At 41.4% G+C, this 26,535-nt stretch overlaps 1 protein-coding gene across 2 annotated transcripts in view; it reads left to right on the top strand.

The window, feature by feature from the left end:
• The window catches only part of shc3 (SHC (Src homology 2 domain containing) transforming protein 3), a 37,574-nt gene extending 11,059 nt beyond the window's left edge, over positions 1-26,515 (top strand). For both annotated transcript variants that reach the window (XM_074617531.1, XM_074617530.1), the window contains exons 4-14: positions 5,292-5,362; positions 10,149-10,212; positions 12,484-12,603; positions 15,895-15,948; positions 16,116-16,167; positions 18,200-18,329; positions 18,442-18,595; positions 18,716-18,809; positions 19,568-19,759; positions 22,969-23,294; positions 23,399-26,515. In XM_074617531.1, coding sequence (XP_074473632.1) covers positions 5,292-5,362; positions 10,149-10,212; positions 12,484-12,603; positions 15,895-15,948; positions 16,116-16,167; positions 18,200-18,329; positions 18,442-18,595; positions 18,716-18,809; positions 19,568-19,759; positions 22,969-23,294; positions 23,399-23,527 — 1,386 coding nt within the window. In that variant the 3' untranslated portion in view covers positions 23,528-26,515. The remainder of the gene's footprint in view (positions 1-5,291; positions 5,363-10,148; positions 10,213-12,483; positions 12,604-15,894; positions 15,949-16,115; positions 16,168-18,199; positions 18,330-18,441; positions 18,596-18,715; positions 18,810-19,567; positions 19,760-22,968; positions 23,295-23,398) is intronic.
• Positions 26,516-26,535: the final 20 nt, after the last annotated feature.

The following is a 26,535-nucleotide window of genomic DNA, read 5'->3' as shown; positions in this document are numbered from 1 at the left end:
AAGCCTACAGTATCTGTGACCAGCGTGACATTCCATTAACTGCATTAAGGACGGGAGCGCTTATTTGTCCAGTCAATGCCGCTGAAAGCATCCACACTGTGAGAGAGGAAATGGGTCTGGTCCGCGCTCCCTCCCCGCCCCCCCCTCTGCTTTTCCTGTGGTTTGAGGTCCTGTGTGTATTGAGTTCAACGCGGTGTTATGCTCACAGCACTTTTAATTAATGTCATGTGGTCACTCCTCACGCATCATGCACCATTACTCTAAAGGGACATTGATTGACAGTGACACTGTTTACACTCACACTTTTAGCCCATGGTAGCTATGTGTTTATTCAAAAAAAGGAGTCCACAACAAAAAGATAAATCCCAAAACAATAAAGCTCCGTAGAGCTGAGGGGAACTGCAGATTTGTAGGGCTGTGTTGGCAAGAATCTGGCAATACGATACGTATCACGATACAGGGGTTACCATTCAATATATTGCGATACTGTAAGCAAGGTGATCTATTGCGATTTTTTAAAATCTGAAATCTAATTTTAGGAAAACTGTCATAGTATAAAGAACACACCACCATATGCATGAATCTGAGTAAAAAAAAGTTTACTTTTTTTATGCAATCAGAACAGTGGGACCTGCATTTGCATTTATCACAGTCTCTGTAACATCCAGCATCATAGCATCAATGATTTTGAGAATCAATGCAATATCACAAAACATAATATCACGATTCATCGCGACCCCTTTCACAAATAGTCTTGTGATCCGTTGTTAATTTAAAAATATTGGTTACTGCTTTAATTATAGTAACCACCATCCTTTTTGAATTTGTTAGTATATTGTAATAATTATTTACTGCTCGTGCCTGTTCATCGTCCTTATTTGGTGCAGATTTTTCATGCTGTTCAACATTTATAAATACTCTTTTCATCAATTCATTAAGCCTGTTTATTAGACAAGTGCTTTATCCTCTTGACCTGACACATCCTGTCTAGACTGTACAAACCTGGCTGTATGATTCTAATGTACTAGGGCTGCAACTAACCATTATTTTCATTGTCGATTAATTGATTAGTTGTTTGGTCTATAAAATGTCAGAAAATGGTGAAAAATGTTGATCAGTGTTTCCCAAAGCCCAAGATGACGTCCAAAAATGTCTTGTTTTGTCCACAACTCAAAGATATTCAGTCTACTGTCATAGAGGAGGAAAGAATTGTTGCAGCTCTAATTAATACTCATTTCATCAACCTACTTCATTTAGGCTATTTATTGAACGAGTGCTTTAACCTGTTGACCTGACATATAGTATCCAGTCTAGACTGGACTGTATAATAAAATGTTTCTAAAGTAAGCTGTAGCTGTACACATTATAGAACAACAACACCTTTAACCTGAGTGCAACTAAAATACATGAAAGCCACTGTTTATATTTTGAAATAGGGGTGTAGGGGCTGGGTAATATGACGATATATATACCGTCAAAACAATTTAAAAATATCTATTGTATATATTCTTCTATATCGTCTCTACCGCAATATAGGATAGGCCTATATTTATTTATTTTTTCTCTCTATAATCTCACTTAAAACTGTTCATTTTGCACTGAAGTTCTTAAAACTAGAAAATACTCTTCTACTTTTCATTTGTCAAGTATTTAATTCATAGGGGAGCATACAAAAAATAGGCTTTACCATGTGGTTATTTTATACAAACTATTTATGCATTGAATTACCAGAAAAGATGCTATATTGTGATATATATATATATATATATATCGTTACCGAGATATGAAATTATCTATATCGTGATGGAAGTTTTGGCCATATCACCCAGCCCTTTAGGGGTGTCGCTACATACCATTATTGACGATAACTGAGATATTTAAAAATTATATATTGATATTGTTTTAATTATACACATATGATAATATCGTGTTAATAATCCAGAGCCTCTTAAATTATTTTATATAAACAGTTCACGCTTTTGAGTGCAATTCATCTGCCAAAAAAGAGACAAAACACACAAAAAAACTAAGTTAAAGGGGACATATCGTGCTCATTTTCAGGTTCATGCTTGTGTTTTGGGTTTCTACTAGAACATGTTTACATGCTTTAATGTTCAAAAAACACATTATTTTCCTCATACTGTCTGTCTGAGTGTACCTGTATTTACCCTCTGTCTGAAACACTCCGTTTTAACGCATTTCTACGGAATTGCGTTGCTAGGCAACAGCCTGGGTCCATGTTTACATCCTGTCAGCTGATGTCATTCACATACACTGCAACAGGAAATAAACTGGGACACATTTAGTATGTTTCCGTTTAAAACTGTGAAATGGTCTAAATATTATAGATTTGTGACATCACAAATGGACAGAAATCCTGACGGCTTGTTTCAAACGCACAGTTTCTGAATACAGGCTGTGTGTATTTGTCCATGGATTACGTGTTTTGATACTTTCACAGTATTTATAAATCACTTAAACCTGCTTTATAATATGATAGACATGAAAATAATTTTTTTTACAATATGGGACCTTTAAAGATGAATTTGACTGATAGCATTTTTTATTTTATTTTTATTTTTTCAAATTTGTATAGATATCACGATAATATTGTTATCGTGAATTCTTTTGGCCTCGATAATCGTGCAGTGAAACTGTGACATTGTGACAGCCCTAACTGGAAAAATACAAAATGGTCAAAATTTATGTGCACAACATCCAAAAACTCCAGGAAGCAACAACTGTAGCCAGTGTGATATATGACTTGTATTTGTCTGTTATGAAGCCAATAGTGTGTATGTATCTGTATAGTTTTGTTAGTGCAACTAACTAAAAGTTGTGTCGTTCACTGGGATCATTCATGGGCTCTTCAGAGCGGGCATCCCATTGATTTTCATAATTAATTTGAAGTTCAGTTTTAATGTGTGAACCATTTACAGCATGAGAGGAAAAACGTCTTCATGTTGTGCTCAGAATAGGTCTCTACCAATTTTAGAACAGTCTGATATATTTTTAGCCCGGCTGAATAGTGCACTTCAAACTCACCGTTCTGAAAATAGATACAAATTTGCAAACGTCATGTTGACAAAATGGTATTTCTTTGCTGGTGCAAAACGCTCACTGGAGACAAGAGGGCCTCTTAATATGAAAATGATGATACTAGTATAACTTCTTTCTGTGAAGGAGTGGAAAATAGAAATGTTAGTGCGTCTGGATGTCTTGTTTTGTTTACAGCCAGATTATGAATGTGATTTTGATGACGATAGGTCAGCACAAAATGTTCTCAGTCTGTACAATATTAATCAGAGGAGGGGTTGTAATGTGAGTAGGTGGCTGGTGGTGCTGAAGATCACCTCATGTGGCATAGTAAACACGCTGATGCGGTTTCCAAATCACTTCATGTTTTTATTCCAACTTTTATGTCAGACTTTGGCTTTGTGAAAACCATGAAACACATTTGCTGATGTGATACAGGTTGAGGTCTGCTTGCAATTCTTATTTACACATGCACAAGCAGATGAAGGTGGGATGAAAGGATAATAACTGAAATCACCAATATAACATTCAGTCACATCCCTTTTATATTAATATATACAGTATATACTGTATATATACACCGATCAGCCATAACATTAGGACCATTAAGTCTGCGGCTACGCAGCCCCATACGCAACAAACTGCGTGTTTTGACACCTTTCTATCAGAACCAGCATTAACTTTTTCAGCAATTTGAGCTCTAGTAGCTCTTCTATTGGATCGGACAACACGGGCCAGCCTTCGCTCCCCTCGTTGGCCGCCCATGACCCTGTCGCCGGTCCACCGGTTTTCCTTCCTTGGACCACTTTTGGTAGGTCCTGACCACTGCAGACCGGGAACATCCCACAAGACCTGCAGTTTTGGAGATACTCTGACCCAGTCGTCTAGCCAGCACTATTTGGTCCTTGTCAAAGTCGCTCACATCCTTACGCTTGCCCATTTTTTCTGCACATCAATTTCAAGGACTAAAAGTTTCACTTGCTGTCTAATATTCCCCCCCCCCCCCCCCACCCCACTGCCAGGTGCCATTGTAACGAGATAATCAATGTTATTCACTTCACCTGTCAGTGGTCTTAATGTTATGGCTGATCAGTGTATATATATAAAATAGCCAGCAGGGGGCGACTCCTCTGGTTGCAAAAAGAAGTCTGATTGTAAAGAAGTCTATGATGAGAAATGAGCCTACTTCTCACTTGATTTATTACCTCAGTAAACATTGTAAACATGAGTTTATGGTCTCAATCTCTAGTTTCAAGTCTTCTTCAATACAGCATGATGTTCATTTAGTAAATTATGGTCCCATTTAGAGTCAAATAGACCATAAAGCAGGTGATGCTTTAGGACATGGCTACCTTGTGATTGACAGGTTGCTACCACGGTGTTGTCCGGTCTGGGAGTTGTCTGTGTTTTCGTCTTCAAACTTTAACCCTTTCACAGTGTGTTTTCACTTCATGAACATAAATTATAACCTTTTTAGTCGACAAAAATGTCTTATTCAGCGTTCGGTTGTACGTAGCTCCACCTTCTTGTGCCACTTCTGGTTGCAAAAACCCAAGATGGCGACGGCCAAAATAACGAACTCGAGGCTTCAGAACAGCAGTCCACAAATCAACGTGTGACGTCATGGTGACTACGTCCGCTTCTTATATACAGTCTATGTATTTGTCATCAGACGGTTGGGTATTTGGTATTCTAAAAGCAAGATCATCAACTTAAAGTTACACTGTGGACTTTTATTATAAACAGACAAATGTATCTTTTCTTATCAAAATGCATTGTATGTGTCCTTGAGGTCTAACAATCATGTTGAATGCATTTCCTTCCTCATAAAACATATACATGTTTACATCCATGTTTGCTAGTTAGCAGCCTTCTTCTTTGCCGCCTTTTCTTGGCACAAGTATCTATGGTGTGTCACTGCCAACGACCGTCGATCGGTGGACTAACCTGTAACTGGCGACAGGAAATTGTATTGTGCCGCTGCACACTTTTTAGCATGCATATGTGTCCTTGTGCATGTGTACAAGATACAAACAAATCAGGGATTTGTTCACAAGAACACTGCTCCATAGTGCTGGGATTTCTAGAGTTAGCCCCTGGTTTCTAGGTACTTGAGTTTATGTTGTAGTGATTTGGTTTACATTGAAGGACTGCAGTTATTTGAGTTGAGTTGAGTTACAGTATTTCAGGTGTGTTTTTCTGTACAAGATGATGTGCCAGTCATGAATGTAACTTTTGACATTTTTGCTTTCCAGTATCTGGGCTGTATAGAAGTCCTCCGGTCGATGAGATCCCTGGATTTCACCACAAGATCACAAATCACAAGGTATGTCCACACTTTGTGTTCTGACTTTTCATGATTCACTAGATTTCCTTTAAAAACAAATCCCAGTAAATCAGTTATTATTCCATCAGATGATAAATTGTTTAAGCCAACACGTAAGTGATTATTTGTTAACATAAAGACTAAAATATAAGTAACTATCTAAAATTATTCCTTATGGGTTATTTTTGGCAATTTTTTTAAAGGTCTCATATCACGCTCATTTTCAGGTTCATACTTGTATTTTGTGTTTCTACTAGAACATGTTTACATGCTTTTAATGTTAAAAAAAACTTCATTTTTCTCATACTGTGCCTGAATACTCTTGTATTTACCCTCTGTCTGAAACGCTCCGTTTTAGTGCATTTCAAAGGAATTGCGTTGCTAAGCAACAGCTTGGGTCCATGTTTACTTCCTGTCAGCTGACATACACTGCAATCGGAAATCGTCTTGAAACACGGACCAAGGAGTCTAACGCACGCGCGAGTCAGAGGGTGCAAGCAAAACCCTGTGGCGCAATGAAAGTGAGGCCAGTCTCGCCCGCACCGTCGGGGAGGTGGAGCGTGAGGACCAGAATGATAGTGACGAGAGGTTAACGTTGCGCTGCTGTAAAGTGGTATCGGTGCCGTTGTATCGGAGCCGTTTGCAAGTACGAGTACGAGTACATGAGCACAGTATCGGACCCGATACCCGATACTGGTACCCGATACTGGTACCCGATACACGATACTGGTATCGGTATCGGTGCATCCCTAATTAATATATTTAGTTTTGCCTACTAAAACTTTATTTTTCAAGAAAATCCTGCCTGCCTTAGCAAATATAAACTTAGATTAAAAGCAGAAAATGAATATCTGTATTAATGAGGTTCAATCAGCAATCCACCTCTTCTAAAAAAAAACACATTTTAAAACATGATAGGATTTTGATATTTTATCTATCTAGAGTACATTTAGGGTGCCTGTTATCACAATTTGTCTGCATGGGATTTTCTGTGACTCCATGTAAATCTTTGAAATCACCAATGACCAATGTGCAACGAGGCAAAGGCCAACAGTGAATCGGTTTGTGTCACGTCCACTTTTATGCTTGACTTCCTGAAGTCAGACTAACGTTAGCTTGTAAGGCCACACAACAGTAGTCTTTCTCTCTCTCTCTCTCTCACTATGTGTGTTTGTGTTTCCTCTAATAAAAAGAGAGAGACAAACAGAGAGAAAATGTTATGTCTCATGCTATTGCTATTATAAGATTTCGCCTTTTCTAAAAGAACCTACTGCTGTGCGTGATTTATCCACGTAGAAAGGATACAAAAATGAACGTTTCCGTTTCTGTCATGAAACCAATATTCACTTTGTCTCAGAGGAGAATTTGACTTTTCTGCATCAAAGCAGCTCTATCTTAAGCCACTATTTAATCCACACATTGTTGTCTTTTACATAGAAATGACAGCACGGCGATGGCCGATGCAGATAAAACGGTTCACTTCACATCTTAAAGACAGTTTTAGATTTCACTCTGCGATGTGTAGCGCTGTATATCAGATACAGTTGCAGTGCATTTGTAATATTCCCTATAGTGCCATATAAAACACTCTACGCTGCATATTGAATCTAGACTCAGGTCTCTTGTGGCCGAGGTGATTTAATTTTATGTGGAACAACCTGTAGAGTTCAGGCACACTGTAAATACAATATATTCTTTTAGTTTAGTGTATTTACTTCTTTGTTTTTTTGTCTTTTCTCTCATTTTTTATGGATAAGTCATATTTCATCCTCCATATATAGACAGATTGCAGCACCATCAAATTAATTGTTACATTCATAAATAAAGTAGGGCTGCAACTAACGATTATTTTCATTGTCAATTAACCTGACGATTATTTTCTCGATTAATCGATTAGTTGTTTGGTTTATAAAATGGTGAAAAATGTCGATCAGTGTTTCCCAAAGCCTAAGATGACGTCCTCAAATGTCTTGTTTTGTCCACAACTCAAAGATATTCAGTTTACTGTCACAGAGGGGTGAAGAAACCAGAAAATATTCACATTTAAGAAGCTGGAATCAGAGAATTTTGACTTTTTTTTTCTTAAAAAATTACTCAAACCGATTAATCGATTATCAAAATAGTTGCCGATTAATTTAATAGTTGAGCTCCAAAATAAAGCAATAATAATAACACGAAACACAGGAAGTTAAAATAAAAACAAGGCAGTTAGAAGTGACAAGTTGAAAATATATCGACTTACATTTACTGTACATCGAGCCTGAATAGTCCAGTAACTCTCACATCCGACAATGCAAAGGTATGACAGATAAGAAATATTAGCCGTAATAATAATAAGTAATTGATGGTAAAGAAAAATAAATCTTAAGAACTGAGTTATTAGATTATCACATAACAATTAGAAACCACACCAGCTCATGTACCCTTGAATATACTCTACCTCTAGATCTAAATTGGCTCATTAGCTAATGTTGGCATTAGGGCTGTCACCATATCAGATTTCCACTACACGAATATGGTGGCCAAAAGAACTCATGATAACGATACTATCGCAACATTTAAAATACTTACACGTTGTTTTTTCCGTAAGATAATCTTCACAAATTAACACCACTTTTATGATTTTTGAATTGTGAAAGCTAATGCTAGGCTTTAAACAAACTACATCACAATGGCATGAGTGCGAGTATACACAACGAGGCTGTAACGGCGGACGAGTCGGCGTGATGACGTTTAGTTGTCTCATTTAGCCACTTATTAGCAACTTCCTTTTTAAAGACACGTAAAAGACTCAAAATTCACTAGTGGGATATTTAGTGACATATTTTATATTATAGAACAAAACGTTAAAATCTCTTAAAGGAACTGTTTGTAACTTTTTAAGCGTATAAATGTACCGGGTCGGGACACATGCGCGCTCGCATATGCGCGTTCGCGTGTAGCCGCTGCCTCTCCTTCTTTGCCTGCTTGCATTCACTCAGACAGCGCGCGCGTTCTCGCTCCACCTCTAAACATGAACGCGCTGACTCCACACTGCAGAAGAGTTAGTTTAGCTCTGAGAATATCTAGTGAATGTACAGTGGACGTTTGGGCAGAAATAAATGCTGCAGCTCCTGCAGACCAACAGAGGTTTCCCGTGTCTTGGGAAGTGACGGAGCTCTGCACAGAGATACGTTATCGTCTCGTTACCGACCGGGTGCCGGTGTCTCCTCTGCTCTCTCCGGCTGCGGGCGGAGAGAGCAGGGAGACACGCTGCAGAGCCCCGCTCCCTCAGCCTGCGCTGAGGCAGGAAAAGCCAACACTAGGATCAGATCTAAATCATGTTAATGGAGAGACCTTTATCTGGTCAGCTAACATTACTGCCAAGCAGCTGAAATATAGAGTGATATTGTGGTTTTAGCTGACGTGTGTCGCCTCACTGTTTTGAGCGATGCTCGTTCAGGTATATTTAGAGCGAGCAAGCGCGAGCTCGACGCTGACTTTCGTTGATTTCACGGCCACAGGCGTCGCTGTTAACAAGCATTTCTGAAAGTTACAAATAGTCCCTTTAAGCTAGTGTTAACCACAGACCTTATTTCAGGCATCTAACTAAAAACCTATAGGGAATGGGAATCGCAGAGCATTCTGGGGCACGCAGCCATTTTTGGAGGGTAGCATACGGAGCTACAGTAGACTATAGTCAACAGTCATTATCGTATGTATATAATGTATAAAGTACGTGCGAAAGACGAAGACCCATATAAACAGAAGCTAACAGACAAAGGGGCCATATATTACAAATTGAAGTTAGTTTAGGATATTGATCCTTATGAATTAGGAGGACCTTGACAGTTTGCCACCCATTACAGTCACTCATGTGTTTTGGTGTTAATGAACAAAAATATGTAAATCTTTGGAGGCCGATGTCCAATTTACAAACGGGTAGGTATATGATGTCAAGATCTACAAGCCAAATGCCAACTACACAATCATCCGGACAATGATAAGCTAGCTAATGTCATGCTAACGGAATACAAAACGTCGGCTAATACTGCATAAAATAATCTACCGGTATCTTGCAAAATGGAACCCATAACGTTAGCCTACCTTTGTGTCTGACTATACAGTATATTATATATACTACAATTTTTGTGTTATCTTGTGATCATTACATTATTAGCATCAGCGGATGTTGAATTGCTTTGCTTTTTGAAGCTAGCAAGCTAGCTAACTTTGTTAAGATCAAATGGATACAAATGACCTGTGTTAATGTTACACTATGTAATTAGTTAGCTATAGTTTGCCCAACTTGTCTCATCAAAGTCGCATTATGGTAAAAAAAAATTAACATTTTGACAAAAAGTGAGTTAAATCGTACTTAGAACCGATTGCATAGCCACTGATTTGACTGAGAGGAACAGGACAATAAAGTTAGTGGGCAAAGAAAAAAGGTCAGCAGCTACTGGGCGTTCCTGTTCTACGGAAACCAATGATCTATGTGGCTGCAATCAGACTATACAGTCAAAAATGTCGGACTTGCTGCCGGTGACGTCACATTACCTATTCAAAAAACCCATTGACTTCGAGACGAGGGAACCGGAAGTGCTAAAATAACTAATTTCCGGGTTGTAGGACTCATACCTGTAGCACTCTATAGGCAGTGACCTCATTTAGGATCATAGTGGCCCGACAGAATATTTTGTAGTAGCTGTAAATACAGTCTCAACTTAATGCCAAACATAACGGTGATTCTGTGGCTGTTTATGGTCACCATCTTGGCTTCACCCTCCTCTCGCCCTCCCTCTAGGGAAGCCATCAGCCTGGTGTGTGAGGCCGTTCCGGGGACCAAAGGAGCTCAGCGGAAGAGAAAGGTACGTGGATGGACAGAGAGGGAAGGAAAGAGGGAGGGATGAAGTGATGCTCACACTGAGAGCGCGGAGAGAAAATGAATGTTAGTGAAAAGGTACAGTAGACAGAAAAAGAGGAAACAGCATTAGATATTCATTTACCCTTCCACGTTCTATATATAGCATCGCCTCTGTACGTTCTTCTTCTCTCATCCTTTCTTCATGTAAAAAGAGAGGGAAAACAGAGACAGATGGAGAGAGAGAGAGAGGAAGAAATGATGAGAGATTGTACTTAGAGGAGAGAGAGAGAGAGATGAAGAGGTATGGGACTGTATGTGCGTGGGCGTAGCTCCAACCCACGATGCATTGCACACCGCGCACAGTGCTTAGTGACTCATGTAGTGCACAATATCTGTGATCAGGAGGCTGAGCTAGTGTGTGTGTGTGTGTCTGTCGTCCGTGTGTGTGTCTGTGTGTGTGCATGTACATGGTGTGTGTCCACAGTGTGTTCGAGGAGACTGTGTCTTAATGTGGGGTGTGAAATGAAGCATTACTCTGCTCTCTAGAGCTTGTTCAAATGTCAGGGAAGAGCATATAACACCAAATCAGCGCCGACTAGTTTCTCTCTCAGAATAGATGTAAGATATAAGATATAATGTTATTTTGGCTGTGTGACAAATGCACTATGGTGAGATCAGCTTCACACTGAGAATTTTGAATGGGGGTTTGGCTAATTATATCTGGCCGCTTTGCCTCGTCTCTTCATCAAAATCAACTTCAGTCCCTTATTAGTAGATGAAATGTGCACGGCCCTAACTGTAATCCATAAAAATATTGAACAATAATGTTTCCTCTGTATTCATTTACTAGTGGTGAAATGACACTTTAATGGATAATACTCCTTAACGGAATAGTTTGCCATTTTGGGAAGTATGCACTTATTTGCTTAGACTTAGTAAATATGAAGCTACACCTAGCAGCAGGTTAGCTTAGCTTAGCATAAAGCCTGCAAACAGGGGGAAACAACTAGCCTGGCTCAGTCCAAAGGTGACACAATCTGCCTACCAATACCTCTAAAGCTCAATGATTAAAGCTGCAGTGGGTAGAAATGGAGCAAATATGATTAAAAATATTTTTTTCCATAAAACGGTCACTATATCCTGACAGCAGTGCATGAGACAGGTAATCTGAAAAAAATCATGTGCCTCTGTGTCCTCCAGTGAATCAATATTCTGTTACTGTAATGACTATTTCTCGCCTCAAATGTTTTCAGAATCATCTTCTAGTGTACTGTTTAGCTGTAAAGGGAGAAAGTTTGTGACCCTCAGGGCTTTGTTTTCCGGCTTTAAAAAATCAAAGCCCGTTACGGGAGACTTCGACCAATCACAGGTCATTTCAGAGAGAGAGTGTTCCTATTGGCTGTGCACTGGCTGGTGGGCGGTGCTTGGTATTTCCTCAGCAGATCTCAACATGGCTGCCGGGTCACAAACTTTCTAATTTTGCAGCTAAACAGTACACTACAAGATGATTCTGAAAACATTTGAGGCGAGAAATAGGCATTACAGTAACAGAATATTGATTCATATTTGATCAGCGCTGCCTAGTTTGACCGTTTGATCGGAGTTCACGAGTGATTGACTCGTGGCTCTCATCTTCGGCAGCTGGACGGCAGACTCCAGATCAGCTCTGATTGGTTGTTTTCCTCCGGTCTGTGAAATCTTGCAGATGCCATTAGGAGCACCGGAGGAAACAGAGGCACATGATTTTTTTTCAGATTACCTGTCTCATGCACTACTGTCACAATATAGCGAAAGTTTTATAAAAATAACTTTTTAAAATCATATTTGCTCCATTTCTACCTACTGCAGCTTTAACATGTTATATCTCATTTAAAAAACTGCATAAAAACGCCTAAGTCCTGTTTTTACTGAAGGTTATGTGCCAGACTATTTCTCGGTTGGAGGCCAGGGGAGACGCCATGAAGTCACTACGCCCGGGAAATAAATACTTTGGAGATATAACATGTCCATTAGTGAGCTTTAGAGGTGCTGGTAGGTGGTTACCTTTGGACAGAGAAAGGCTTGCTCCCCCTCCCCCCCGTTTCCAGTCTTAATGCTAAGCTAAACTAAGCTAAGCTGCTAACCTGCTACTGACTGTAGCTTAATATTTATCGCAGAGACGTGAGCAAGCAAAACAGTGTTTTATCAAAAAAGTCTTGAATTATTCCTTTAAGAGACTTTGTTGCTATAATCAGTTTTGTTTGTGTCTGTCTGTGTCCTCCTCTGCTCCTCTCAGCCACCATCCAAAGCTCTGTCCAGTATCCTGGGGAAGAGCAACCTGCAGTTTGCCGGCATGTCCATCAACCTGAATATCTCCACCAGTAGCCTCAACCTGATGACCCCTGACTGCAAACAGGTCAGTGTGCGAACCTTGTCAACCATTATAGGATTCTGTGAGACACAGACATGTGATGAGAATAAATGATTACTACTATGACTACTATGATAGTATTTATAAGAAAATAATAGCACCATTGTATTAGGGGGTCTATATAAACCTCCTAGCAACCACATATACTATGTGTGTGTAGAAGGCCATGGGACGCACTTTAAAGCTCATTGAATAGCTAAGTAAGTGGACTTTGTGTTTTAGAATATTTACCACACATACAGTATGTGTCCCCAAAGACATGAATGGATCTCCATTGCCAACTAAACCTGTGATCAAAGGACATTTGTTTCCAAATTTAGGTTGATGTGATGGATCTTATTTTTAGCCATTGTTAAAGTGACACATGTTTTTTTTATAGAATTAAGGATGTTTGTTTAAGGAGGTTTATGTGATAAAAGAACGGTTAAAATAGGAAGACAAGCATGAGCACATGACTTCTCCAGATGTTGAATGGAGGAGGTTGATGTGGGGGTGGTCAGTGCTCACAGTGTGCATTGCTGTCTACCCAGATGTCCTTCTTGATACTGCCAGCAGATGGTGACAAATTTTGAAAAAAATAAATAAATATATATATATATATATATATATACAGTATATAATTAATAATCCTACACATAGTAACTCAAACACAACAGAATAACATTTGTGATATCTTGAGTATCACCAAGTCAGTTAAACTTCAGGGATATCAATCTGTCCATTCAGGAAGCACACATGATTGTGAATCACTTTCAGCTGCTTTGGTGCAAATGAAAGTGACAACAGGTGCAATGGAGAGGCAACAGCAAGACAACCCCCAAAAAGGGAATGGTTGGCCTGTGTATGGTAGGCATGTGGTGGCCACAGACAGCTGCTCTCTCCTCATCCTTCCTGACTGATTCTCTTCTAGTTCTGCTAGTGTCCTTGTCACTACTTGTAGCGTGAGGCGGTACCTGCAGCCCAATCAGGTTGCACAGGTAGTCCAGCTCCTCCAGGATGTCACATCCATACGTGCGGTCGCAAGAAGGTTTGCTGTGTCTCCCAGCACAGTCTCAAGAGCACGGAGGAGATACCGGGAGACCGGCCGTTACACGAGGAGGGCCGGACGGCGCCGTAGAAAGGCATCAACCCAGCAGCAGGACCGGTATCTGCTCCTTTGTGCGAGAAGGAACAGGAGGTGCACGGCCAGAGCATAGCCCTGCAAAATGACCTCCAGCAGTCTACTGGTGTGCATGTTTCTGACCAAACTGTCAGAAACAGACTCCATGAGGGTGGCATGAGGGCCCGACGTCCTCTAGTGGGACCTGTGCTCACAGCCCAGCACCGTGCAGCTCCATTGGCATACAACAGAGGACACCAGAATTGTCAGGTCCGCCATTGGCGCCCCGTTCTCTTTACAGATGAGAGCAGGTTCACACTGAGCACATGTGACAGGCGTGAAAGAGTCTGGAGACGTCGTGGTGAACGTTATGCTGCCTGTAACATCATCCAGCATGACTGGTTTAGCGGTGGGTCAGTGATGGTCTGGGGAAGCATATCCTTGGAGGGTCGCACAGACCTCCAAGTCATAGCCAACGGTACCGACTGCTGTTAGGTACCGGAAAGAAATCTTCAGAGCGATTGTCAGAACTTACGCTGGTGCAGTGGGCCCCGGGTTCCTCCTGGTGCAGTGGGCCCCGGGTTCCTCCTGGTGCAGTGGGCCCCGGGTTCCTCCTGGTGCAGTGGGCCCTGGGTTCCTACTGGTGCAGTGGGCCCCGGGTTCCTCCTGGTGCAGTGGGCCCCGGGTTCCTCCTGGTGCAGTGGGCCCTGGATTCCTCCTGGTGCAGTGGGCCCTGGGTTCCTCCTGGTGCAGTGGGCCCTGGGTTCCTCCTGGTTCAGTGAGCCCTGGGTTCCTCCTGGTGCAGTGGGCCCCGGGTTCCTCCTGGTGCAGTGGGCCCCGGGTTCCTACTGGTGCAGTGGGCCCCGGGTTCCTCCTGGTGCAGTGGGCCCCGGGTTCCTCCTGGTGCAGTGGGCCCTGGATTCCTCCTGGTGCAGTAGGCCCTGGGTTCCTCCTGGTGCAGTGGGCCCTGGATTCCTCCTGGTGCAGTAGGCCCTGGATTCCTCCTGGTGCAGTGGGCCCTGGGTTCCTCCTGGTGCAGTGGGACCTGGGTTCCTCCTGGTTCAGTGAGCCCTGGGTTCCTCCTGGTGCAGTGGGCCCTGGATTCCTCCTGGTGCAGTAGGCCCTGGGTTCCTCCTGGTGCAGTGGGCCCTGGGTTCCTCCTGGTGCAGTAGGCCCTGGGTTCCTCCTGGTGCAGTAGGCCCTGGGTTCCTCCTGGTGCAGTGGGCCCTGGGTTCCTCCTGGTGCAGTGGGCCCTGGGTTCCTCCTGGTGCAGTGGGCCCTGGGTTCCTCCTGGTGCAGTGGGCCCTGGGTTCCTCCTGGTGCAGTGGGCCCTGGGTAGACTCCTGGTGCAGTAGGCCCTGGATTCCTCCTGGTGCAGTGGGCCCTGGGTTCCTCCTGGTGCAGTGGGCCCTGGGTTCCTCCTGGTGCAGTGGGCCCTGGGTTCCTCCTGGTGCAGTGGGCCCTGGATTCCTCCTGGTGCAGTGGGCCCTGGGTAGACTCCTGGTGCAGTAGGCCCTGGATTCCTCCTGGTGCAGTGGGCCCTGGATTCCTCCTGGTGCAGTGGGCCCTGGATTCCTCCTGGTGCAGTGGGCCCTGGATTCCTCCTGGTGCAGTGGGCCCTGGATTCCTCCTGGTGCAGTAGGCATTGATGCCATTGATTGGCCCTCACGTTCCCCTGACCTAAATCCGGTCGGCGCATCCGATGCCGCCAAGTATCGCCACAGACTGTCCAGGAGCTCACTGATGCCCTGATCCAGGTCTGGGAGGAGATCCCCCAGGACACCATCCGCCGGCTCATCAAGAGCATGCCCAGACGTTGTCCGGAGTGCATACATGCACGCGGGGGCCGTACACACTACTGAGTCACAATAGGAGTTGGATCAGCCTGTGATTTCAATCTTTTACTTTGCTTTTCGGTGTGATTTTGAATCCAGCCCTCAGTGGGTTGAAGATTTTGTTTTCCATTGACCGATGTTACGTCATTTTGTTCTCAACAAATTATACGATGTACATCAGAAAAGGCTTTCAACTTGAATAATTTGTTCATCAGGATCTGATATGTGATTTAAGTGTTCCCTTAAGCAGTGTATGTGTGTAGAGTTAATGCATGTGCATTTCTATCTATCTGTGTGTATAAAGAGGCATTTGCTATCTCATATGTATTTTACTCTTGATAGATCATAGCCAACCATCACATGCAGTCCATCTCCTTTGCATCAGGTGGAGACCCCGTAAGTAACTCAATGGTCTGTGTCAAATTAACCAGCATCTGATAATTAAAACCTAAATTACTTCATAACAAAGATTTGATAACCAAAAAATAAAGGTTGTTGTATGAAGGTATTGTGATATTTTATAGTTGGACATTATTACAATAGTTTTCTTTTTATGTTTTTAGGACACAACAGATTACGTTGCCTATGTAGCAAAGGACCCCGTCAACAGAAGAGGTAGGTGTTCATTCCTCCTGTTATGCAGCAACATTTAGGCTTCATAACCTTTGGAAAAAAAGATGGATTTTTCATGTTTTTTGCATTATATAAAATAGTGACATGTTTAACTGTCAGGAAAACGTATTGGCACAATCTCAGGCACAAATTGTAATCCTTATGGGTATACTGGTTTATATCGGTCTATAGACCTGACAGGGAGGAACATTTTGAGCTAAGTCAGCCATAGCTCTGTGAGCGATCCAGGTTTAGCTATCTGATGTTAACCTTCTACGCATAAACAAAACTTTCATAACTATATCAAATATGTTTTTAAATTTTTTTGGATCGGACCAACTTTCTTCATAATTTAGTCAAACCAGGTGGAACTTTAAGAGTGGGACAAATAGATTAACATCATGAAACATGAAAAAAAAGGTTTAAGTAAAAGTTTATGCTCACCCTACTTTACTCCTCTGAGTTCCCTCCAAAAAAGTCACTCCCTGAAAATGGTCTCTCAATGGAATTGTAGTCATTTTTAACCGTTTCATAACCATAAATAAATAATTGAAGAATATTTTGTAATTTTATGGCTTATACTGTACTTATTGTAGAAGTTAATTTATCTTGCACTGGGGACAAGGTCAAATCGAGCTCATGTACCCAAACAAAAAAACGATCACTTTATCCTGACAGTACTGCATGAGACAGGTCATCTGACAAAAAATCATGTGCCTCTGTGTCCTCCGGTGTCCTCTGGTGCTTCTAATGGCATCTGCAGGATTTCACAGACGGGAGGAAAACAAGCAGTCAGAGCTGATCTGGAGTCTGCCGTCCAGCTTCCGTCTATGAGAGCCATCTGTCAATTACTCGCAAACTCCGATCAAACAGTCAAATTAGGCAGCGCTGATCAAATATGAATCAATATTCTGTTACTGTAATGCCTATTTCTCTCCTCAAATGTTGTCAGAACCACCATGAGGAGGAGCAGAAGTCTAGTTATCTCTCAGAACACACTAGAATTACAATATGCTGAAAGGTTATTATGACATTTTACCCAATGATGCCAAAAACATTCTTCTTACTGCAGGTTTAAGTGAAAGTTTATGTTCACCCTTCTTTACTCCTTTGAGTTCTCTACCAAAAAAGTCACTTCCTGAAAATGGTATCTAAATGAAATTGCAGTCGTTTTTAACCTAATTTTAACCATTCATAACCATAAATGAAAAATTCTAAAATATTTTGAGTATTTTATAATTTTATGGCTTATACTGTACTTCTTGTAGAAGTTCATGACTTTGCACCGGGGACAGGATAAATCAAGCACGTGTACCAAAAAAAGTCATTAAAAGTAAGGATTTTTAACGTGCAGTATTTTGTATTTATGTGAAAAAAAATCTTAAACCTTAAACCTGCAGTAGGCAACAATGTTTTTGGCATCATTGGGCAAAAATCCCATAATAACCTTTCAGCATTTTGTAATTCAAGTGTTCTGAGAGAAAACTAGACTTCTGCTCCTCATCATGGCTCTGTTTTCAGGCTTTAGAAAATCTAGCCCGTGGCGGAAGACTTTGACCAATCACAGGTCATTTCAGAGAGAGAGAGAGCGTTCCTATTGGCTGTGCTCCGGCTGGTGGGCGGTGCTTGGTATTTCCTCAAGAGATCTCAACATGGCTGCTGGGTCACAAACTTTCTCATTTTACAGCTAAACAGTACACTACAAGATGATTCTGAAAACATCTAAGGAGAGAAATAGGCATTACAGTAACAGCATATTACCTGTTTCATGCACTACTGTCAGGATATAATGACTGTTTTATAAAAGTAACTTTTTTAAATCATATTTGCTCCATTTCTACCTACTGCTGCTTTAATCTATAATTCAAGCCATTTGATATAAATATTTGAAAATATCTTAAAGAAAATAGGAGGAAGTGATTCATGGAGACCGAAATGTTGCTGCATTAACAGGAATGACCCTGATACTCTATAGAGTGTCTCATATCTCACACGCAACATGCTCATTAAGAGTTGCTGCTCTCGCCCTCGTCAGCGTGTCACATCCTGGAGTGCTCTGACGGGCTGGCCCAGGACGTCATCAGCACCATCGGCCAGGCGTTTGACCTTCGCTTCCAGCAGTACCTGCAGTGTCCCTCAAGCAAACTGTCCTCCACACACGACAGGTGAGGCGTTCAAGAAACACTCGCAGATGTGCATATTCACACACACACACACACACACACACACACACACAGTCAGTATTGAGTTTCATGATCTAACTATGTTATACCTCAGGGTATTAAACATGGATGAGTTGCCATGGACAGAGGAAGAGGAGGAGTCAGCAGAACATCCGTACTATAACAACATCCCTGGCAAGATGCCGCCCCCCGGAGGCTTCATCGACACCCGGCTGTCCAATCAGAACGCAGCGCCGGATGGATGCCAGGTACAATTTTCAATTCATATGGATTAATCTTGAGCAGAATAACATTTTGTTTACATGCGGATGTAATCTCAAAAACATAATTAATGTTTTAAAATATCAACCCATGAACTATGTCATCAGATTGGCCCAGCTTCAGTAGATCAGACATATTATCAAGGGCGGCACTGTGGAGAAAACTGGGGAGATGAAAGAAAGTCCATATTCATACAACAGGGTAAGAAAATACATGCTTCCCACTACTTAAAGAGGACCTATTATGCTTATTGTCAGGTGCATACTTTGTATTTTGGGTTTCTACCATAGACTGTATATAAGAAGTGGACATAGTCACTGTGACGTCACCCAGTGGTTTGTGGACTGCTGGTTTGAAGCAGGCATTTTGGCCGTCGCCATCTTTGTTTTTGGCCATCACCATCTTGGTTTTTGCAACCAGAAATGACACAAGAGGGTAGAGCTAAGTACAACCATCATGAACTGAAAACACACTGTGAAAGGGTTAAAGTTGTTAGGCAAAAACACAAACAACTCCCAGACCCGACAATGCCGTAGTAGCTGTGCCCGCTCTGTTGTGATTGGTCAACCAAACCAAACTCTTCGGACTCCGCTCCAGCTCCACTCTAACTAGCTTCGTTTGAGGGCGTGCCAAACTAACCGCTAGGCAGGTATCAACCAAATGTGTTACTTGGTGACATCACCAAGTTACAGAAGAAAAGGCAAGACTTAAAGCATGGTGTTTCAGGCAGTTCAGGAGCAGTGTTTCTGTGAGGGAGAGTAACTCCCTTTGGCGTGGACTTTGGGCTTTGTAACTTTACAGACCTTTTACATGCACAGAAATACTATATGCCACACTAAATGAAAGGGGAAAAGCATAATAGGTCCTCTTTATATACATAAGACATCTTTTTTTAGTTTTTCAGAATTTCATCAATTCAACACTGTGTCTATGATTGTTTCTCCAAATATCTACCGTAGGATCATTTGATATAAGCACTCTGCCAGAGAGCAAAGGCCCGGCACCAAAAACAGGAGAGATGCCGGCGTATGTGAACACTCAGCAGATCGACGCCCAGGTGCTCGCAGCGCTCCAGGCAGAGGCGGACAATGTGACGAAAGGCATGGCGGCTGCAGCCAAAGAGAGCCAACAGAAGGACCTGTTTGACATGAGTAAGTCTCCATTGGTCCGTACTGAAGTTTCAGTTTCTGTTGCTTGTGTGATTTGAGTTCTTAATTATAGAGGTTCCCTCGCTTTTTGTTTCTCAGTGATGTCGGCGTGGCGTTGTAATAACACCATATCAGTATGAAGACAATAGGAGGAGTGTTAATGTCAGTGTGCAGCTTTAATCTTCCCTCCTCTCTACTTCCACCTTAGCTCTGCTATTATTATACATGAAAGATCATACATCTTACATAAAGACGCATGCATGTATGAAGAATCCATGACACAAATTACATGTGAGCAGTGAACTATAACATTCAAAAGTTCTTATATGAAGTTCAGAACATGTGTTATCATCCACCTACTGTAGGTCTGTAACATTTGGTTCCTCCACTAACAGAACTTGTATGACAAAAAGTCATAATTTAATCAAATTGGATTCAGATTATTGCACAACACAATGTGGAGAGAATCAGTTAAAGGGACTGTGTAAGAATCAGAAATTGCTTGTTAACAGCGACACCTGTGGCCGTTAAGTCAACGAAAGTCAGCGTGCTGTTGCTCGCGCTCGGGCTTGTGCTCGCTCTACATAGACATGAACGAGCATCAATCAACACAGTGAGGAGACACACGTCAGCTAAAACCACAATATCACTCTATATTTCAGCTGCTTGGCAGTAATGTTAGCTGACCAGACGAAGGTCTCTCCATGAATCACTGCTGATCTTAGTGTTGGCTTTTCCTGCCTCAGCCTCCCGACCGCGGCCGGAGGGAACGGGGGAGACACCTGAGTTTTGGTCAGAGACAATAACGTTTCTCGCTGCGGAGCCCCGTCACTTCACAAGACACGGGAAACCTCTGTTGGTCTGGAGGAGCTGCAGCAGTTATTTCTGCACAAACGTCCACTAGATATTCTCAGAGCTAAACTAACTCTTCTGCAGTGTGTAGTGTGCGTGCATGCACATGAGAGGTGGAGAGAAAGAGTGAAAACACAGCGGTGTGTGAGTGAAGGCAGGCAGGCAGAGGAGCAGAGTACAGCAGAGACTCCGGTCCTGGAGACCAAAGCTACGGTCTCCCCCGCGTCCTCCGACCGCGGCCAACACTGTTTAACAGACAGGCTTCACTAGATACAACCAAGAGGTTTTGGTGCTTCCGTGTACTTTGTGTTGGAGTCTTGTCTGAACAGCGTAGCCACACGCGAGCGCGCATGGGACACCGACCCGCAATGATTTATACGTGTAAGAAGTTACTAACAGTCCCTTTAATTGATTTGGAAAGGTATTGAATAAGAAATTAATTTCAGTACTGTATATTAGGTTATTATATAGTGATGAAAATGTACCTGTACTATTAAGACATAAAAGTGAGGATTTGCACCATTAGCTCAGCAGAAGAATTCTATTGTGTGAAATATATTTATTGTTTGAGTGTCAAAATTTTATAATTTTATGACTGGGTATTTTAGAATACATTTGAATGTATCATCAGCACAACAGAATAAGAATACATCCAAAATCATATGATAAAATAAGAGGCTATGCGTCTGTTGTCCATTATCCAGCAGGTTCTGGGTTTTAAACTCCTCCCTGGTCCTTTTTGCGTGTAAAGTTTGTATGTTCTCTCTCTTTGTCTATGTCCTGTATGCGCCCCTTTCCTCCCACGATCCAAATAAATGCCAAATGTCAGTCAATGTTATCTCTAAATTTCCTGTAGGTGTGAGATTGAGGGTGAAATGTCTTGTGTTAGTAGGCTGGCAGCTGTCCAGTATGTCTCCCTGCCTATAACCCAGTTCATAGCTGCATTCCGATCCACAGTGTACATACAGTAAACTGTACTCCCTGTTCCCTGTTCAGGGAATGTCAGTTAAGGGAACTGTTGGTCAGACACGTCTGTGTCTGACCAACACAGACGTCACTTCCTCCGTGCGTTGGTAATGTAAACACTTCGGATTCCTGTTGCTGCTACTGTGGAAATTTAACACTAACATTACTGAAATAAAATATGAAATATCTCCTGCCGGGACCCTGAATTTATAGTTAGGTATCAATAACATTATAGTTAAACTCAGCAATACTCAGCGAACAGCGATTTGTCTCAAGAGCACTACGCCGGCTGTGGCATGAGTGCTTACTGAAGCTAACATTAGTGGCTAGCATAGCCCTTATGCTGGCGCTCCAGCGAGGCGCAATGACTGATGGGTAATCTTGCTTGTCAAATGTGTTGAAGTGAAGAGCCTTTGTTCAGTTCTTCCCTGCACACTTCACAGTTCCCCGAGCATTTTTGCTCCATACGGTTTGGAATTATAAACGACTCTCTCCTGGCCCTGAAGAATACTGATAACATTGGTACAGAGAGTACCCATGTACAGTATATATATCAATGCATCAGGTTACACATTATATATGTGTAAATTATAATAAGATTTTTGATAAATAATACATGAGTATTGTGGATATAATGACTAAGTTGGTAAAGGCAAATAATAGAACAACTAGAACAGTCTGGTGAGTTCAGAAAATGACATCAGTTTACCGTAATGCAGCCTTTAAAACCAGGAAAAGAAAACACTTGTGGCCACATTACAAAAGACAATATCTAGTCTCATATCACAATATTGATACAATAACAATATGTTGCCCAGCCCTACATACAATGTAAGTATACAGACGTACACACAGATACATACATACAAATTTAGTGTATAGACGGGGAAAAAGCCCCAAAGGCCTAGGAAGGAGGTTATGTTTTCGATGGTGTTGGTTTATCCGTTTGGATGATAACTCCAAAAGTCCGCCTTGAATGACATTTTTTGGAGGGGTGGGGTGTGGCACAATGAACAATCCATTAGATTTTGGTGGCAATCCGGATCATGATCCAGCTTTGGGAATTGTTTTTAATAACTCCGCTCGGCCTGTGCATTAACACCACAGGACACCACAGGGGGGCAGCGACGTATATGAAACCTGCCTCGGCGGAGGTCTGCGCTCTCCGAGTGCACTTCTAGTTTTTAATGTGATTTTAATGTGACACCAAGGGGTCCTGATCAGGCGTCCATATGTGATGGGTTGGGAATGAGAACGGGTTGCCATTAAAGTAGCTGATATTATGGATTAGCATAGTTTACAAGTTTTGACAGGTGTAGGATGTCAGGTTAAAACTTACTTGCACTGCAGATATCCTTCCTCTCTTAATTAAATCATTTTGGCACCTCTACCAGAGCCCTTCGAGGATGCCATTCACTCGCAGTCCCATCCACCGGCCCAGGGGCATGCCCAGTCCCAGGTCTCCGGTCTTCAGAAGGCAGCATCGGTGGACAACTCGAGCCCTCTTCTCGTTCGCTCGGTGGCTTTCCGGGCGCAGGAGGAGCTGGAGGGCCAGACGTGGTACCATGGCAAAATGAGCCGCCGTGACGCTGAGAAACTGCTAAAAGAAGATGGGGACTTCCTGGTTCGTAAGAGCACCACCAACCCCGGGTCCTACGTACTGACGGGCATGCACAATGGACTTGCCAAACACCTGCTGCTGGTGGACCCTGAGGGCACGGTAAGACGGGGGCTAAAGGTTAAAGATGATTTGTGAAGGCGGATACATAAAGTGAAACTTGTTAGGCCACAACAGACATTTAACATCTCTCTCTCTTTTCAAAGGTACGGACAAAAGATCATATATTTGACAATATTAGCCATCTTATTGGCCATCACCGTGACAACAATCTGCCGATTGTGTCAGCCGGGAGTGAACTGTGTCTCCTACAGCCCGTTGGAAGGAAACAGTGATGCTTGCAATGCCTGGTGGGAAACAGAAAGCTGTGAACAGTCTCTCCTACCATCCTGAAACTTGAAGATGACACATTAAGAGAAGATGTTCGAAAGCTTCTATAAGCACTGACGGCGTTTGGGGGAAATTTGGTTACTTTACTGGAGGCACTGGAAGACGCAAGATTTGTTTAAGATAAAAAAAAAAAAAATTTATAGAACTGTTATTATTTTGTTGTGAAGACTGAAATGCTATATTTTTGAGAAGACATAGGTGCATTTGGACATAATATCTTGATTTGGTGTTTTAAAAGATCAAAAAAATTGTTCTTGTAGTTTAGATGAAGTGCAAATCAAAACCTCAGAGAGGTGTTAACAAGAGTATTTTAGAATAAAAAAACTGAAATTTTAGTTTTGTCTGTCAAGCACAACCACATTTCTACGGGAACCGTTGGCTAAAGAGGTGGAGGAAACAAAAACTGTTTATAAGGAATTACTTTAGGAAAAAAAAAAGTCCTTTAATCTTACCAATAGCGTGACGGCTCACTCAAGTAGTCACTATATGAAATCTGCTTTTATCGGGGGTTAGAACTGAGTGTGTTTTGCTTTGCAGTAGCCACAAAGTGTCGGGGTGCCAACAGACATCCTTCATAGTGCTGTCAATGGCTTTAAAGATTTTTTATCAAGTATTTTCTTGTGTCACTGCGGTCGCATGACTTAAAATCAACTGTTCTTGTGGACATTGTTCGTAGACCTTGATACCCCTTTATTTGGAAGAGGTGCTTGTGTATGCTGACACTGTAAAAAAATATTTATGCTTTTCAACCAGTGATTATTTCTAAATTGGTTTTCTCTGGATTCTTCTTTTTTAGGTGTGTAGTCAATGATTAGTTTTGGGGCTTGCGATGGATATTCTCACATTCTTGATTAGCATTTTCGGCTCTTTTTTTTTGTTAGTGCTTTTAAAAGTTCTTATTATTTTTGAATGACCACAAATGAATAGCACAATCAGAAAGTTAGATCATCTGTGTCAGTTGTACCAAGACAAATTACCAATGTGTTGAGATGTAATTTACACTTTTTACTTAATTAGACAAACACACAGTCTGCACTCAATGTGTTTAATATTAGATCACATTCACTTATTGATGTTAAACAACTATTTCTCAGTGTGTTTAATATCTCATGGCAATGCTACTGTATTGCCACTAGATGTCATCACAGAAATACTTCCTGTCAGTCCCACTCACTTCAATTATCTTGTGTTATTAGTAGCAAAGGATGCTGGCTGTGTGTTGCTTTAACAGTACAGGGGACACCAACCATTACTGTTGGACAGGTCAGTTAATTTTCATTTTGCGGTCCACTGTACACAATCATTCCTCAGAGCAGTTTACTGTATTTAGTGTTTTGTAGAGTGGGAATCACACATTTGAAATGGCTGATAGAAATCGTTCACAATGGATTTTTAAAAAAATGCTCTCATCCTCACTGTTGTCAGTACTCTGATGAATACCAAATGAATGGGGCATTGTATTCGATATGCACTGGACCACTTCAATTGAACCAAAATCAGCATGTGTTCAATGAGTTTGACAAGACAGATGCAATGTAATATAACGTGCCTGTATTTTGCTGCAAGAGGGAGTGTACAGTACATGCATCTCACAACAACAACAACGCATATTTTAGCAAAGGGCAGTATTGGGATCGTTATGAAAAATATCCACCACCAGATTCATTTTAAGCTGATGAGAGTTTCTCTGATTCCTTGCGGCCTTTTGAGCATGAGAGGAAGAACATTAGGGCTGCAACTAACAAGTGTTTTCATCGTTGATTAATCTAATCGATTAGTTGTTTGGTCTATAAAATGTCAGAAAATGGTGAAAATGTTGATCAGTGTTTCCCAAAGCTCAAGGTGACGTCCTCAAATGTCCGCCAAATTTGACCGTTATCAGGCCTTAACATAAGCGTTATCAGTCGCTATAAGCACCATAGATATGGGTCAGTAGGGGCCTACTACGCCTACTACGTTGTAAAAGTGAAAGTGAAACATAATAGCAACAAGTTCTAACATGTTGTAAAACTGAATGAAATGTCAACTTTTGAACACAAACAAAAAGGCTTCTTTAGGTTTAGGCAACAAAACTACAACTTTTTTAGCTTTAGGCAACGAAACTACAACTTATTTAGGTTTAGGCAACAAAACTACAACTTCTTTAGGTTTAGGTAACAAAACTACAACTTCTTTAGGTTTAGGGAATAAAACTACAACTTCTTTAGGTTTAGGTAACAAAACTACAACTTCTTTAGGTTTAGGGAATAAAACTACAACTTCTTTAGGTTTAGGAAAAAAAAAACTTGGAAAAAACATCATGTTTTGGGTTGAAATAACCACAAACACAAAGACAACTACACATTGTTGGTTTCACACGAGATGCAAATTCCTGTCTCCTGGGTGAAAACACTGGAGCTTCAAAATGTCTCTACTACATAGCCTGACTTCCACTTCTGCTCCTGTCATAATTACTACAGTCACTGGAGGTCGCTGTTGTATTCTTTTATACATTTTTTTGGTGATCTACCATGTGAATAGATGATAACTACTAGTGGGTGTAGTAGGCCCCTAACGACCCACATCTTTGGTGCTTATAGCGACTGTTTTGTCCCCAACTCAAAGATATTCAGTTAACTGTCATAGAGGAGTAAAGAAACCAGAAAGTATTCACATTAAAAAAGCTGGAATCAGAGAATTCTGACTTTTTTGTCTTAAAAAATTACTCAAACCAATTAATCGATTATCAAAATAGTTGTTGATTAATTTAATAGTTGACAACTAATCAAGTAATTGTTGCAGCTCTAAAGAACATATTGGCATTTTTCAGAGAAAGGTGAGAAGAAAGGGCACAAAGAATCATTGAGGTTTTTTGTTTTTTTTACAGTGATCCACCATAAACTTTTAGTCTTTGTGACATAATTTCATCAAATCTAATATCTTGGGAGAAGGAATAATGTAATTTTTTTCAAAA

Source organism: Sebastes fasciatus, chromosome 19, assembly GCF_043250625.1.
Source record: "Sebastes fasciatus isolate fSebFas1 chromosome 19, fSebFas1.pri, whole genome shotgun sequence".
NCBI classification, from domain to species: domain Eukaryota; kingdom Metazoa; phylum Chordata; class Actinopteri; order Perciformes; family Sebastidae; genus Sebastes; species Sebastes fasciatus.
The sequence above is the reverse complement of the archived record's forward strand: the minus strand, read 5'-3'. Positions and strand labels throughout refer to the sequence as shown.